The 16513-nt window shown below is 31.7% G+C and overlaps 2 protein-coding genes across 8 annotated transcripts in view; one reads left to right on the forward strand and one right to left on the reverse strand.

Moving 5' to 3' along the window:
• Positions 1-2485, forward strand: part of LOC100794683 (nuclear pore complex protein DDB_G0274915) — an 8218-nt gene extending 5733 nt beyond the window's left edge. For both annotated transcript variants that reach the window (XM_003530696.5, XM_006586016.4), the window contains exons 7-11: positions 133-372; positions 480-581; positions 676-726; positions 1113-1194; positions 1955-2485. In XM_003530696.5, coding sequence (XP_003530744.2) covers positions 133-372; positions 480-581; positions 676-726; positions 1113-1194; positions 1955-2124 — 645 coding nt within the window. In that variant the 3' untranslated portion in view covers positions 2125-2485. The remainder of the gene's footprint in view (positions 1-132; positions 373-479; positions 582-675; positions 727-1112; positions 1195-1954) is intronic.
• A 1830-nt stretch (positions 2486-4315) lies between these two features.
• LOC100783413 (uncharacterized) lies at positions 4316-9243 on the reverse strand. Of its 6 annotated transcripts, none has more exons than NM_001414665.1 (3): positions 8997-9243; positions 5727-6947; positions 4316-5566 (listed from the first exon to the last, which is right to left on the reverse strand). In NM_001414665.1, exons 2-3 carry the CDS (start codon positions 6924-6926, stop codon positions 5435-5437), a joined length of 1332 nt encoding a protein of 443 aa, NP_001401594.1. In that variant the 5' UTR covers positions 6927-6947; positions 8997-9243; the 3' UTR covers positions 4316-5434. The 6 variants fall into 6 exon arrangements, with proteins under 6 accessions (NP_001401594.1, NP_001401596.1, NP_001239913.1 ...); NM_001414667.1 differs by having other exon boundaries at positions 4316-5575; NM_001252984.3 differs by having other exon boundaries at positions 5727-6951.
• Positions 9244-16513: the final 7270 nt, after the last annotated feature.

Consider the following 16513-nt stretch of genomic DNA (forward strand, 5'->3'; position numbering starts at 1 on the left):
ATTTCAACATTTTAGTTTGGTTTACCAAACAGCATAATAGAATAGCTAGTGCCAAGTTTAAAATAATGTGAAAATTTCTTTTAATCAATGTTGATATACTTTTAACAATTTCTTGTTGTGACATTCTTTTAGGAATTTAAGCTCAATCCAGCTGCCAAAACCTTCTCTCCATCTTTTGTGAATCCTATATCAGCAACTTCTGCTGCAAACATGGTATACATACCAAATAGCTCTCCTCCAGTCTCTGTTACTATTCAACCTGAAGTTGGATTCAATACTTTTGCTTCTCGGCCATCAATGCCTCTTAAAGTTGCACAGTACAGTAATTTGACAGTGAGCAATGGTGGCAGTGGCTCTCAATTTTCACAGCCTGTATGTACTAATAAATTTTCTGATATTTTGTCTCTCGTATGCATCCATGCCAGCCTGTACGTACTCAATACTCATTCTAGTTATTTTGTCGATTTCTTTGGCAACAGATTGTTGGACATGTGGCACATAGAACCCAACCTCTACGGTATGCTACACATTACAGTCCAGTTTTGTCTGAACATGCTTATATGCAACCAAGCTCTCCTGCTGTACGTACAAAAATATGGTTTAGGAGATAATCGGTATTCAGTTAACTGAAAAATCAGCCATAAGCAAGATATGATCTTTTTTTTCTGAACACAGGTTATGGTTGGACGTTCCCCCCAGTTAGTCTATGTTCAGCCAGTTTCCCATGTAAGATAGCATGCCCTATAATTTTCAGTTTGGAAGTTTCTTAAATTTGACTTGATAAAAGAAGGTTAAGCCTAAATTGGAAGAAATTAATTTTGTAGAAGATTTAAAAACAAACTAAGGAATTCTCAGTGGATAATAAGAGTGCTGCAGCTTTTCAACTATACTACAGATTCTTAAAGGGGACGTGTCTTCTAAGAAAATGGACGGCTGTGCTTGTATCTTATTATGTGTCTAATTCAATCAAGAGATAATTGCTACACTTTGCTATAAATTTTATATTTACATGGTCAGTCAAATCAAATTATAAGCAGTTTTTCCCTCTTGAAATGCTTATGATATTTGGCCATCATTAGCTTAGTCTTTTTACATTTTACTTGTGATTGTAGGATTTGATTCATGGAACAACAACTGTCCCACCAGTCTCAGCTCGCCCTCTGTTGAATCATGTACAATTTCCAAAGCAGCAGGGTAAAAACTTAATTTTGTTAAAATGAAAAATGTCTCATTATTATTGCATTATCTTTATTGTTATGCATAACAACAACCCCACCTCAGGGCATAGTTTTCATAGCTATGCTTGGTGAGATATGCATGGTCATAGATCCAAAAAATCATCTTTATTACTGGCATCTTTATAAATTCTTTATTTACACGGTCAATAAATAACAAACACATTTTGACATACCTCATTAATATCTTTATATTTTTATGGGGTTTTACTAATGAGTTTCCTAAGTGCAGTTATTAAGTATTAAAAATAAAAAATTGTTGAAGAAAAGTACAAGATTTAATACATTGAAAACTTAACAAGCTTTTACTTTTCATTTAATACTGTTTGTTTTCTAATCCTGAATAAGTATCTTAAGGACACTTGTTAACATTTGCCTTTTTGATACCATAGCATGTAGTAATTGAAGCTATGCTTATGCTAGAATTGCATTTAATCCTGTTTGGATAAACTTCTCCGTAAATACTTTCAAGAGAAGACAAAATGAATTGAGTTTTTTCCGTAAGCTAAAATCAATTTATGCACTTAAATTTTATAGAAGTTCTCTCATCTAACTTCTTCAGAAGCTTAATTCATTTTATCTTTTTTATTTTCTTTTTCTGTAAGCACTTATGGAGAAGTTTATCCAAACAGGACAATAGTTTCCAATGATTTTGGCTTCCAAATTGAAAAATATAGACTTGCATTTCTTGTGATAATAGTTATATTTTCCAAATACAGGAGGAACAATTGGTCCAGCAATGCCAGTTTCTGTTCCCCCTCCTGTCCTAACAAGTGGACATCAGCCCTTTGCACTTCAAAGCCACATTCCCCTTCTGCAACCTGGCTTTCCTGTCACTCGACCTATTTCAGTCCCTGGACCAAATGGTTTCTATGGCACTAAGTATTAGTGAAATTTTTATTCAGATTCTGGTGTTAATATCTCTGAGTTAAGGTTCATTCTTCTTTTTTCTTTTCTTTTTTTCTTCTTTTTTTTCTAATAGATTATGCTATAAAAATTTTGTCTTCTCTTATTTGTGAGAACTGAGTGTACAGTGGCTTTCAGCTGGTAAAATTACTTGATATTTTAGCTTTATTCGTTTGAGAAGTTTTTGGGAGTCCTCATCTGAAGATAAGGTTCATTTGTATCTTTGGAGTTGGGAAAGATTTTTCCTTTCAAGAGTTGATATTGTATGTTTTGGAAATTATTTTTGAACGAGTTCTTTATACACATTAAGCATATTGAATGTAGACCTCCCGATTATTTATTTATAATGATCTCTGACAAACTGATGTATTACCCATATATATCACACAGCACCCCTTTAAATTCTTCCTAGGTAATTTTTTCGTTAGTTACTGATTTTGTCAATATTTTATATTAATTTTTTAGAATTATTTTTAAAATTATTGGAATCATATTCTCTCAATCATTTTTACTTATTTATTACATTTTTACTTAAATAGTGAGTTTTTACTTAATTATTACATTTTCTAAAGCTGCTCATAACTAGAACAATTGGAGGACAGAGAAAATCAACAACTAAGAGTGTTTGTTTTACTGTTTCAATCTGTGGACACGTGTTCCTGTGTATCATTTTGTGAGAAGTAATAAATTGTTACTTCTCCTTGAACGTTCGATTGGCGGATGTTCAACAAAAAAATACACAAACTACAACAGTAACAAGACTTTTATAGCTATAATGATTGGAGGACTCTCAGCAACAATAGTGATCAAAAGTCACTAGTGGTGAGTGGTGAATAGTTTTTGGTTCTTAGACCCTCGATGTAGTGATGAGAGTTTTTTTTTTAATCATGTAATTAGGATTTATTTTTTTTGGAATCTTAAAGATATTCTTATAAGTTTTAATCCTTTACACCAATTAATAGACTAATCTTTGTTATCGAAGTTTAGTGACTTTAGTCACACCTAAACAAATGACTGTAAAAATATTTAAGAACAATGGTAGTAGTATAGGTGTGATTTGTAATTAAATGACAGTAAAAATATTAATTATATATGAAAAAGTTAATTATGCATTACAATGTAAAACAAATTTAAACTATCATTTAATTATAAGTTATGTATGTTAAGTCTGTCAATTTTTCTAATAATTATTTTAAAAGTTATATTAACAATTATTTCTTATTGGTGGAATGTGTAAAACTGATAGTAAATGACATTAAACTAACTATTTATCCATATAGAAATGTTAAATAAATTAATACCATAATATAAAATATTAATTTTAAATTTTATCATGATATTTAAAATTAGTCTTAAATACATTTTTTGTCCTTATAATTTAACATTTTATTCATTTTTGTTTTTATAAAAAAAAAATTGTTTTAATCTTTACAAAATGTATTTGTTTTATTTTTTTCTTTAAATGTTTTAGATAATATTTTTAACAGTGTAAAAATGTTTTGAAGAAAAAACGTTATCTAAAGCACTAAGAAAAATAAAATAAACACATTTTACAAAAACTAAAACGAGAAAAAAAAATTAAAGACAAAAATGAAAAAAATAATAATAAATTACAGGGACCAAAATATTTTTAAACCTTAAAATTATAATTTTAATATTAAGGAGTAATAAAATATATTATAGATGAGTGCTAATAAGAGACCCTCTAACTCTTATTCCTTAACTCAATTGAAGTGAACCAAAAATTAATTTTTCTATAATAATACACGCCTAACAAAATGTTGAAATAGCACCTTAATGTTATTTTCCTTACTTTTTTTTTAGGTAAAGATAAAATAATTTTTCGTGTGTGTTTTTAGAGGAGAAAGAAAGAAAGAAAGAAAAAGCAAACTTTTTTTATTGGTTAAAAAGAAAATAAGAATGCGCTGATGTTAAATCACTTTTTTATCTACTAATGAGTTGGTAAGTAAAAGGATAAATTTTTCGTTTCAAAGAAAAAAAATTATCCCTCCCCTTTCCATTTTCTTTGAGAGAAATAATATGGTTTTATAATTTACCCTTCACCTAATTTCTCTATATCCGATTAAAGGATTAGGGAGGTATATGCTATAGAGGCAATAAAAAAAGTCAGAAACGTTTTATAAAAATAACGTTTATATTTAATTATGTTTATATTTTTTTTTTAGTCACATGTAACTTTCATGAGAAGTAATCCTCCTTTAGCTAGATAAGAATATCTTCTTTTAACAAACACTAGTAATTAAAAACAACTGAGAAAGTGTAGTGATTTTCTTTATTAAGTGGCATTGCATGATTAATTGATATAATTTTTATTGTGAATTAATGAGAATTATTCACCAAAAAAAAGAGATTAAATTTGCAGTGCAGCTAAAAAACTTTAGAGAAATAAATTTACAGCTCTGGGTGAAATTTAAATATTACTCTTGTAAACACTTGTGGATACACAGAACACTCTTATGTCAGAAAGGACTCCATACCAGAAACTCAAATTGAAAAAACCTACCAAAACCCCAAACACACAAAATTCAAAACCCTAAAATGAGAACCACAAAAAGAAGACTACACAGAACCACATCTGATATGCTGCTTTGTGTGGCACAAAAGGAAATGCGACAATGGAAGTTATTGTCAGAATTCTCATGTATGACAGGGGCAATGTCGAACATCTGCCCAATGATCTTGGAGAAGATGGGGAGGACAAGTTTCAAAAGGAGTTGGTTCTGATGATGAACATGCATAGGTGGAGGTCTCGATTACAAGAGATTAAGGGACGGAGTTCAAAAATTAAAAACAAGAAAGTGAAAACCTTTTTTACTTTCAAAACTAGAGAAAGTGTTTTAAATTTAAATAATAATACAAACTCAAATTTTATCTCAAAACTAAACCCAAAACCTAGGCTAGATAAGCAATAAATACAACAGTAAATAACAAATGTAACAATAGCACCATAAAGCACACAATGCAATTAACTGCCCAATTAAATGGATTGAAAGATTAAATTAAAGTTTTGGACAATATTCGATTGCTAGGAATGTAATTAACATCCGACTTGAAGGTATGGTCTCTAATGTAAAAACAATAAATACAACTATAACAAGCTACCTTTTCTCCACAAGCTTGCAAGTTTAAAATTATTTAAGATCCTTGAGACTAGAACTAAAAACTCTAAATATTTCACCATGTCAGATATTTACCTACTTTATGACAGATAAATCTGCAGGCACAATAAATAGCCACAAATGATAGAAATTTATAATTCAGGTATTCAATGCTCAGAAAGGCTTTGCTGATTGAACAGTTCCACCATCTTCAAGTCCAGTTTCTAAATTCCTTATATCATCCAACTTGTTTCCAGATCCTAGCTCAGCTGCTATGGAGGATGCCTGATTCTCCGTTTTGTTATGCTGCAAAACCTTGTTAAATTATAGCACATTAATACATATATGTCACAGTTTAGGTACATAGCATACTAAAGGGTAACAAAGTGTTGGTTTCTTCCATCACCCCCAAATTCCCACCATTTACATGGCTAACAAATATAAATAAGTTAAAGCTTTGTTTTACCTGCAAAAGCTCATTCACTCTGCCAGTTTCAGTACAGTCTGCAGGTTTTGGAGCAGACGTCGAGCTTTCCTGAGGATGAGACTGTACAGCTTGCAGAGGCTTAATCAAGATGGGCGGTTGATCCATCTCATTAACTTTGTCTTCCTGCCTACCGCTTGGATCCTTCGCTACTGTAATGTCACCTGACTTGCTGTTGTCAATCTTGGTATCCATGGCATCTGACGGAGCTTGGATCCTCTTGACAACTTCAGTAACCAGTTGCTCAAAAGGCATGCCAGGCATTCTCACAGATTTAGCTTGATCTTCATTCGCCACATTGGATGAAGATTGATTATGTGGTGGAGGAACACCTTCACTTTGCATGCTGGTTGGCAATAAATTCTGGCTAGTTTGAGTGTGAGAGACAAGTGCATGGTTTCCATCTACAGGAATTTCTTTAGCAGCAACCACTCCACTCCCTAGAGAAACTTGGGTCTTGGCTTGTGATGGTTGATTAGAAACTGGCACCCCATTTGTAAAATTATTAGGTTGGGGCAGAACAGGCACCACATTACCTCTAGGTAGTTGATGAGTGGTCTGGCCCGTCACAGAAGGCACGCTGTTTCTGGTAGAGGCAACTAAGTTACTAGAACTGACAGCTCCTCCAGGTACCTGAGGTACAGATGGTGAGCCATTCATTGCAAGAGTTTCAACTCTATGAACATTCACAGGCTGTTCATTCCTTTCCTTTGGGAGAGGAGTTTGAACCTGAGCAGCTCTTGAGGGGAAGCAAACTTCATTTCTTTGGATCATTGGAACACTCGGAGCAACATCATTATCAGGTGAAATAGGAACGTATCGTCCAGGCTTGAAGATTAGCCCCCTCAAAGTAGTATTAGAATCACCAACTCTAACACTAAGCAAATATCCTGCATCAAATGCAGCCTCAATTACACCGGAAACTAGCTGGCCCACCATTGCATTATTTGAATGATTCTCTTGACCCCTTTGAAGCTGTTGATTTCCATTAACCCCTTCAAATCCAGGAGGTACTGGAGCTTGTTCAGCACGAACAGGATTCTGCCTTCTATTTTGACTAACTAGGATATAGGAACTCTCCTCTGAATCTGGCTTTGGGTATTTCCGTGGACGACCACGTTTACGCTTCAAAGGCACCTCTCCTGAACCATCTGGAGTGTTATTTTGGTTTTGCTGGTCCATCTTATTATGTTACTCCAATGTCTACCTATGGAGACAAAAGTGTGTAAGCTACCAAATAAAAAAAAAAGACAGTCTATAGCTTACTTGTAGTTAAACTCAGCATGATAGAATTGTAATTTTCTCAATAAGACAATAAGTAAGAAAAATTTTGAAGTCTGCTTGATAGTGATTAACCCAACTCCTCAAAACACCGACATCATAACACAACTTATGACAGAACTAGCAAATTGCTTACTGTTATTAAATATATTCTAAGACTATTGCCAGACAATTTGGTGACAAACCAAATAACATGGTTGCTTGAAATGGTGTACATCACAATACAAGAGATCCAATACAGCATAACTTCTTTCTAAATAGTTTTTCACTTTTATAAACAAGAATTTAGAGCTTTTATTCCTGTCTAATAAATTTCTCCATAAGCACTTATAGGAGATGAAAATAAAAAAAAAACTTCGTACCTCATTGCCCAGAGGCTCTTCGCTATGCGAAGGTATGGGGGAGGGATATTGTACGCAGCCTTACCCTTGCATATGCAAAGGGTCTGTTTCCGGATTCGAACCCATGACCAACAAGTCACCAAGGCACAACTTTACCGCTGCACCAGGGCTCGCCCTCACTTATAGGAGATGAAAATAAGAAGGAAAAAAAGAAATGAGTTTCTCCATAAGCTAAAATTAGCCTGTGTATAAGCTAATTTGTAGAAACGCTCTCATATTAGATTCTCTAAAAGATAATTTTTAATTCATGCATAAGCTAATTTTAGCTTATAGAGAAGCTTATTTCATTTTTCCTTCTTATTTTCTTCTTCTAGAAGTGTTTATGTAGAAGTTTATCTAAACAAAACCTAAATGCATAACTACAAAGCCATATTTCAAAAATATATAGTCAGGGTATCAGAGTTTCAAATTTTGAAATCTAAATTTAAAAGTTGGGTAAAATATATTTAGTCCCTATACTTTCATATCATGCAATTTAGTCTTTACAAAAAAAACATGTTTTTAGTACCTCCTCACAACCTTAAGTTATAAAAGTGCAGAAATTGGGAGTAAGCCCGAGCATATATTTATACTCAAGGAAGGGGTATAAGATGAAGGATATATTTTCTTTTATACATTCATTTTTATCTTATCTTTTCTCATACAACTACTTATCCAATGCAACATTCTCATTTCCACAACACATATTCAATACTATTGTTGACGCTTTACCACCTAGCATTTTGTACCATATAACCCCAATCATGATCATAACAATGGTCTTATCTCACTATATGAGGTCCGTTGCATGGATCACACGATGCCATCAGACCCGAACAAAACCAGATTTTCAGGAATATTATTGGGCATGAGATCCATTTTAATAATTTCCTCTACTGTTCTTTGTCTCCCTCTATCCTTTTTCACAGGGCTATAAACCACTCAATCTAACCCCTTCATTGATGCCTCCAGTGGCCTTTTTTGCACATGTCCAAACCATATTATTAGAGCCTTACAATTTATGATTTGAATCATACAATCTGATGCAATTTGACAAGCTATCAGTTTGTATCTTAAGATGAATCTCAAATGACTTTGAATCTTACAATATATGAATGAACCACAGCAATTTCATATCAACACATGATATGAATGAATCACACGATTCAATAATTACTTTTTTTTTAACTTTTCTTTCACCAATTCTGAAGAAACTGTAAAGTCATATAAGCTTAAATTGATAAGTTGAAAAGGAATTGAATAAGCACTTATGAATTTATCCTATGTGATTATTCTACTACTTTATTTGCCAATCATTCAATGCATGATCTCGATTTGCTTGATTCATTGCTTCAATTTCGTTCTTCCAAAATAGAGACTTCACAAACTCAGATATAACCAGCTACCAAGGAGGATGGCAAATCATGGCGGCAAGCATTAAGAAAACTAAAAAACAGGGCGAACCCTTAAAAACCATGAGGCCCAAGTGAGCCAAAGCGAAGAATAAATAGATGCTTAACAAAATTAAATAAATGAAAAGATTAATTGAAGAATTAAAAAGGTATTTTTTAAAAGCAAAAATAAAAATCACCGAAGGAGGTTGTCGGAGAAGTTCATGGATGGATGGAGGTCGCCAAAGGACAGAGATTGAGGGTGGCAAAGAATGGACAGCGTGGTCGCTTGGGGGAAGCTTCATGAGGGAAGAAGATATGCTTTTCGCCGTCTTATATCTTAGAAAGGTTATCATTCAAATTTAGGGTTTTAAACCCTTATGGGCTCATCTCGGGTCTGACCACATGGCCCAAGTCCTTTTTTTCTTTTTCTTTTTTAAATTTTTGTTGCCATTTCCTCCTTGGGCACACCGTACTATCACTAGCACCACCCTTATGGTGGCACACCATTCTCATATCATGGCGGTCTGTCTATTAAAATTTTGTCACCTACCATGCTACCATCATTTGTTTTTATTTTTGTTTTTATCCTTATAAATTGAAGGTGTTTCTAGGAGGTTTACAATACTCACACATCCTATTTAACCAACTAAATTAAACCATGTTGATTGACACCACCATTTATAACACTAGATAAATCTAATAATTTTGTTTTATAAGACTTATGGTTAAGTTGTTTTATCTATTTCTAGTTAAAAACTATTGCATTGAACACTATATATCATTTATATGATATATTTTAAAGTTATTTTTCCTTGTCTATAAATCTTACGATTTAATATAAATTATGATTAAGATTCAAAAATTTACTTGGCAATTCTCAATTTGAATCTCAATTTGACAACCTTGATCCAAACTACCTTTATCGATTTTTTATCATCTTTTTCACTATAGGTGTAACACTAAATATCTCCTCATATACAATAAATCATTTTCTTATTCGTTCTTGTGGAACATCTTAACATATTCATTTATGCTACTCCACTCTTTTTTCCTATTGTCCCTTTCAAACTCTAAATCCCCAAACAGGACTATAGCATTAAATTCATTCTGAACTTTGATTACATGAAATTAAGTGAAGATTTTATTTGCATTAATTTGAGTGAAGAGCTAATATCCATAGTCCATAATATATGATTATATGCACCCTAACCACCTGTAATTTGCATCAAGCTATGCCTAAATTGCAGAAAATCCACTCCTTGTATAAAGTTAAAAACAATGTACCATGATATTCCCAAGAACACTATGACTAGGAATATTATTCCCATCAAAGATGTTTGGTAAATATACTCATCATTCCTTGGAATATTTTTAAATTTATTTTAATTCAAAAATAAAAACATTTAAAAAAATGAGGTAGAATATGATGAAAGTGGAAAGTTATTTGTTAGAAAACAACTTCAATTTCAATAGAAATATTATAGAATTCACACTCTTTTACATGGAAATAGAAAGAGTGAGAAACATGTAATCTAGATTCCTTAGAATTCCTTTCTTACTTATAAGACTTTCTCTACTAATTGACACCCTTTAAAAAAAATAGTTAATCACATTAAATCTATCCGTTATTTAGGCTCTCTTTTCATTTAATTTTTACTTATTAATGTTTGGAAATAAAATAATTAAGTAAGAATATGTAGGAAAAAATAATTAATACATCTAAAAATTTTAAAAAATCTTATAAAAAAACAAACAAAATTTTAAAATTGATCTATAATTAAAGACAGAGGGTTATTTGTTTATAATTTGTACCAAACGAATATTACATTCCTAGACTCACATTCTTAGGAAATAAATTTGTATGACTCAACTTAAAGGACACTTATCAGGGCTTTATGATTAACTTAAAACTATTTTTTTAAATGATAATATTGTAGTACATATTTCTAACACATAGTTGTTGAGCCACGACAAAGGATGGGAATATTCTAGATCATTTTTCCCGGTAATTGGACCCATTAACAGTTAAAAATCAAGACAACCATGCAATTCTTAAACATTGTTTGAATCAGCCATACCACTGACTAAACCCAGGACACTTATAAATTTTTGGTTTTTGTGAGTCTATGGAAACTACAAATAAAATAGCATAGAGCATCACACTAAAGCTTCATAGACGTACATGATAATATATTTAGTTGAAGGTAGAGAGAATCCATATTTCAATTGTGAATATGTTTCTGAACAAGCTTTTTAGCATAGACAGCCAAAATATGGCAAACTAAAATAAAAACTAGAGATCAGATTTTCAAGGAGTTTAGTTTTTTTTTATAGAATGGATAAGACTGTCAAAATCCTAAATTCAATTGTCAATCTCATGGAAGAGTTCCTTCTTATTTCCCCCAAAACATAACAAAAAGACAAGCTTCAAGCAATAGAATAAGAAACAGTCAATTTTTACAAGAGCAACTGGCCTTAAGAAGGGATTGGGTATACAACATAGTCCATATTCAAATCACATGCATAAGGGGCAACCCCAATCTACTCCCCTCTTGACTGATATATGGATTTAAGTGTCAGGTTTTTTTTATTGCTAATGTCAGGCTATTTTAGACTTGAAGCTTACATTATTATTATTTTCATGAAAAAGCTTACATTAACTATAAATATGTAGATTAGAATTTTTAAAATTTAAAGAAAAAATTCAGTCAAAAGAAATTATTAAAGAAAAATATATCAACTAATATCATTCTGACTTCAGATATGTGGCACATTAATTAAAAAAAAAAAATACATTTTAGTATGGCTTCCATACTAAATGAGGAAAAGGGAAAGAAGTGAAAAGTGGAACACTGATTTGGAAGATGGGGAATGGTAGCAAATGCAGAAGTCAGAGTAGTTTTTAGTGAAAGACAGAGTGTATCACTAGGAATAACAGACATGACAATTGTAAAAGTGTGTTAAATCAAGTGAGTAGTCGATTGGCAAGTTGATTTTACTTAAATTCATCTATGGATAATACTTAAGATTTAATATTAATATTTAAGATTTATTCACACAAATTAAAAAATAAGTATTTCAAGTAATATTTATTAGGAAATAATTTTATTAAACTATCCTTATTTTCTTTCTTACTTTCAATAACGGTATTAATAAGTTTTTTTTAATCATAATAATATTTATTAGAGTGTAAAATTGAAATAAATGTTTGAATATCTCATTAAAAGATGAAATCATTAGTCAATTTAATTTTTTTTAAAGTTTAAAACTACGGTCATTTTAGGGCATCCTAAAAGTAGCTAGAAAAATTTAATTAGTTTGTGTTAATAAATGGCATAAAATTTTCTGATTAACTAGCATTTAACAATTTTTAAGTACTCCAAATTAGTATTCTCTCCATCTCATTACAATTAGAAGAAGAAAAAATTGTCTAAAAATAAATGTCATATTTGCTTTTCACCTGAATATTAATTATTTTGTACTGATACTTCTAATTATAGTGTGTCCTTTTCGCTTTTTTAATCTAATATTAATAGTTAACATTAGTTTTGAAAAAATATTAATTTTTTTTAATTTGTGTAATAAAATTTAGGATGACACTTATTTAAGAATCAAAAGAGTAAAAAAAATTGTAAAAAAATCTTTATAATAAATGTTTTTGTTATTTTGTTATGAGTTTAATATGTTTAAAAATTTATTGTGATACATTTTTGTTTTTAAAATTTAGTATAACTGACTTATATTTGTATTAATTTAAAATTTATATATTTGAATTTATTTCTATATTAATTAGTTTATTTAAAAAATGTCTTAAAAAACTTTTTAATAATATATAATATAATGCAACTTATAATATTTTTTTATCCATAAGAATTAAATATCATACTAAATATTGTGAGGTTTACAATATTGACACAATGAGCTACGTCCTCTAGCTATCCAACTTATAATATGAAATATTCAATTAAGTAATTCCTCACACACACATTTTTAGAATGCCAAGAAGGAATATTAATTATTTTTTCATTAGGAATGATTAAAACTAAAACATATAAGTTATGTGAATTTTTTAAAATATCGCTTTTTGAGTAATTACGAGACTTTAACAAACTTTTGATTTCATTTATTTAGCATATGGTTGTATGGTTAGTTTTATTTCTCTTACTCAAATATATATAAAAAAACATTTTAATTATAATTAATGATTTAACAATAATTTTACCTAATTTTAAAACTGACCTGTCAAGCATTTCGTGTACGTTAGTTTTTCATTTTTTTTATGTTTTATTTTGTTTTTAAATGTAGAAAGATGTGAGGTTTTTCCCTGTTTGTCTACGTTGCCTTGGGCAACACGTCTTTGGTTTGGCTTTTTGCATGTGTTGCTTTTTACTCTTTATCTCCCTTTTCTTTACGTTCTTTTTTGGGGGGAACTTTGAGACATGCTTTGGTTTGGTAAATTGGTTGGAGCTTCTATCAGTTTTATTTACTTTCAGAGGCTATGGATTGTAAAGTGTTAAAACAAATAATGGTCGCATGAGTTGTAAAAAAAAAAAGTAATCTTGTCCATTGATTGGGGCTTATTTCACAAATAAACTAATAGGAATAGTTGCTAATTGAGTTTTGGATATATTGCTAATTGAGTTTTAGATATACAATAAATTATGTTGGATGGAAAATATTTATTTTGTGAGTGTTTAAATTTTCAACAAAGATTTGTCATTATTCCGGTGGAAATTGATGTTATGATAAAAAAAATTAATAGGAAAAATATTTGATCCTTTATTAACAAATGAAAATGAAAAAATAATTGAATCGATCCTTATTCGATTTTTATTTTCTATGCGATGAGACTTTTTTTAACGGACAGTGGAAAAGTTTAATTTATATGTATTTTCGGCAATTAAAAAAATTCCACTGTCAATTAAAAATTAATAAATTTATATATATTATAATTTATATTTGGATAATAATATATAAGGTAAAAACTCCTGTAATTATTAATGCATGTACTATTATCTCATAGTGAAATTGATGAAATTCTTACATTTACAAATTTCAAACAACTATCCTGTTCAAGTAGCACATATAATTTTATCTTTTTACATGCATGTTATTAAAAATATTCTAAATAAGTTTCTTTTACACACAAATTTGTTTTAAAGAAGAACTTCGAATACAGAAATTATAATACTAAAATAATTAACTATACATACTAAGAATCGATCATTTACCCCTTAATTTATTGATTTAACTGTACTTTCCATCTTTTTTTTAAGAATCGAGCACTTACCCCTTAAAAAATATGTACTTTCCATCCTAGTCTATTAGATTAAACATTTTAAGCCCTAAATTAGTATGTATTGTTGTATCTTCCCCTTTACATGTGAGTCTACTGTTAACTGAAAAAAAATATTAAACTATGTAATACAATTACTACAAATGATTCAATTCTTATTGTGCATTATTTTTATTATTGACTGTTTCGTAAAAAAATGATCATTTGGCTTTGTGTGATTTAGTTGAAGTTGATTGACTAACTATTCGTAATCTTGCTAAAAATCAAGCCGATTGAATTCATAATTGTGGTGTCTTCCTTAGTTGCAAACAATGGTTTTATTATAATCCATTTCTTTAAGGTATTCAATGATGCTATTAATGGGTTTGTGAATGATACCAATGGTACTAATGATGGGGTGGAAGATTTCACGTGAGTGAGGTGACTATAGCCATAAAATCATTTGGAAGTGAGTCATGTCATGTGTGCTAAGGCATCAATGCTATTGCATGCACTTGAGAAGCAGATAATTCCGTGAACTGTTGTTTTGATATATAGAATCAATACCATGCATTTGTTCCTCCTTTTTGTTGGATTCAAAGTTTTAAGTTGCGAAGCATGCATATGCCAAATTTTTATTATAATATTCTTTTTATTTTTTATTTTTTTACATTGGTTTTGTGCAGCCAAGTAATCCTGCCTAGGTTAGCTTTGCTATTCTTAGTCGGTCCCAAGCCCGGATAAAAGGAGAGGGTTGTGTTAGGCTTTCGACAGCCAACGTTAAACTTTGTCGAATCTCTATGACATGGATCAATTACGTAATAATGTGAATGCTAGGTCGTTGCCCGGAAGCAACGCGCTGTATGGCTCGAGTACAGTGTCAAAAGAGCAAGGGCCGCTGCATCGCTGCCCGGATGTAGTGAAAAGTAAGCAAGGGTTCCCACATTTTCGTGAACGGGTGTGGGTAAAGAAGCTAGTTCATGACAGGAAGATTCGCTTTGGTACATGGAATATAGGCACACTTACTGGAAAATCTATGGAAATAGTGGATGTTATGGTGAGGAGGAAGATCAATTTTATGTGCCTACAAGAAACTAAGTGGACAGGTGAAAAAGCGAAAGAATTAGACAACTCGGGATTTAAGTTGTGGTAAACGGGAAAAATCAGATCAAAAAATGGGGTAGGGATTATTGTGGACAAGGAGTGGAAGAAGGATGTCGTGGATGTAAGAAGAGTAGGAGATCGTATCATAGTCTTAAAATTGGTAGTGGGACAGGACACCTTTAATATTATTAGTGGGTACGCACCTCAGGTTGGGTTAGCAGAACACTGTAAGGTAAAATTTTGGGAGGATCTAGAAGGGGTACTTCAGGATATACCCCAAGGAGAGAAAGTTTTCCTAGGAGGGGATCTCAATGGACATGTAGGTAGCGTGGCTAGAGGTTTTGAGGGGGTGCATGGGGGTTTTGGCCTAGGGGAGATGAATGGGGAGGGTAAATCCATCTTGGAGTTTTCGGAGGCTTTGGATCTTTCTATAGTCAATACATGGTTTAAGAAAAGAGAGGAACATCTTATCACTTACAAAAGTGGAGGGACATGTTCTCAGATAGATTTCTTCCTTATCAGGAAGTCTGATAGGAAGTATTGCTTGAACTGTAAAGTTATCCCGGGAGAGAGCTTGACTACCCAACATAGAGTTTTGGTTATGGATGTAAGAATTAGAGATAGGGCAAAGAGAAGAAGTCCTATGGTAACACCAAGGATCAAATGGTGGCACTTGAAGGGTGAGAAACAAGGAATCTTTCAACAAAAGATATGGGAGGGTTGGTGTGGACAATCACAAGGAAGTGCAAATGATATGTGGAACAAGATGTCCCAAGAGATTATTAAAGTGGCTAAAGAGACGTTGGGTGAATCTAGAGGTTTTGGACCTAGGGGTAAAGAATCGTGGTGGTGGAATGAAAATGTTCAGAGCAAAGTTAGAGTAAAAAAGGAGTGTTTCAAGGAGTGGTCTAGGTGTAGAAATTCTGAAACTTGGGATAAGTATAAGATAGCTAGAAATGAAACCAAAAAGGCGGTGAGTGAGGCAAGAGCCCAAGCTTTTGACGGACTATACCAAGCTCTAGGAACCAGGGACGGAGAAAGATCTATATATAGGCTTGCTAAGGGTAGAGAGAGGAAGACTAGAGATTTGGATCAAGTAAAGTGTGTTAAGGATGAAGAAGGCAAAGTCTTAGTGCATGAAAAAGATATCAAGGAAAGGTGGAAGGCGTATTTCCACAACTTATTTAATGATGGATATGGATATGACTCTAGCAGTCTAGACACAAGAGAAGAGGACCGGAACTATAAGTACTATCGTCGGATTCAGAAACAGGAAGTAAAGGAAGCGTTGAAAAGAATGAGTAATGGTAAGGCGGTGGGGCCAGACAACATACC

The sequence above is a fragment of the Glycine max genome, chromosome 8 (genome assembly GCF_000004515.6).
Source record: "Glycine max cultivar Williams 82 chromosome 8, Glycine_max_v4.0, whole genome shotgun sequence".
In the NCBI taxonomy this organism is placed as follows: domain Eukaryota; kingdom Viridiplantae; phylum Streptophyta; class Magnoliopsida; order Fabales; family Fabaceae; genus Glycine; species Glycine max.

What these genes read in the sequence shown, in the direction of transcription:
- LOC100783413 (NM_001414667.1), bottom strand. Translation starts at nt 6,926, where the DNA reads ATGGACCAGCAAAACCAAAATAACACTCCAGATGGTTCAGGAGAGGTG. An exon ending in GAGTGAATGAGCTTTTGCAG is followed by an intron (nt 5,576 to 5,726) that starts GTAAAACAAAGC and finishes TAATTTAACAAG; the next exon opens with GTTTTGCAGCATAACAAAAC.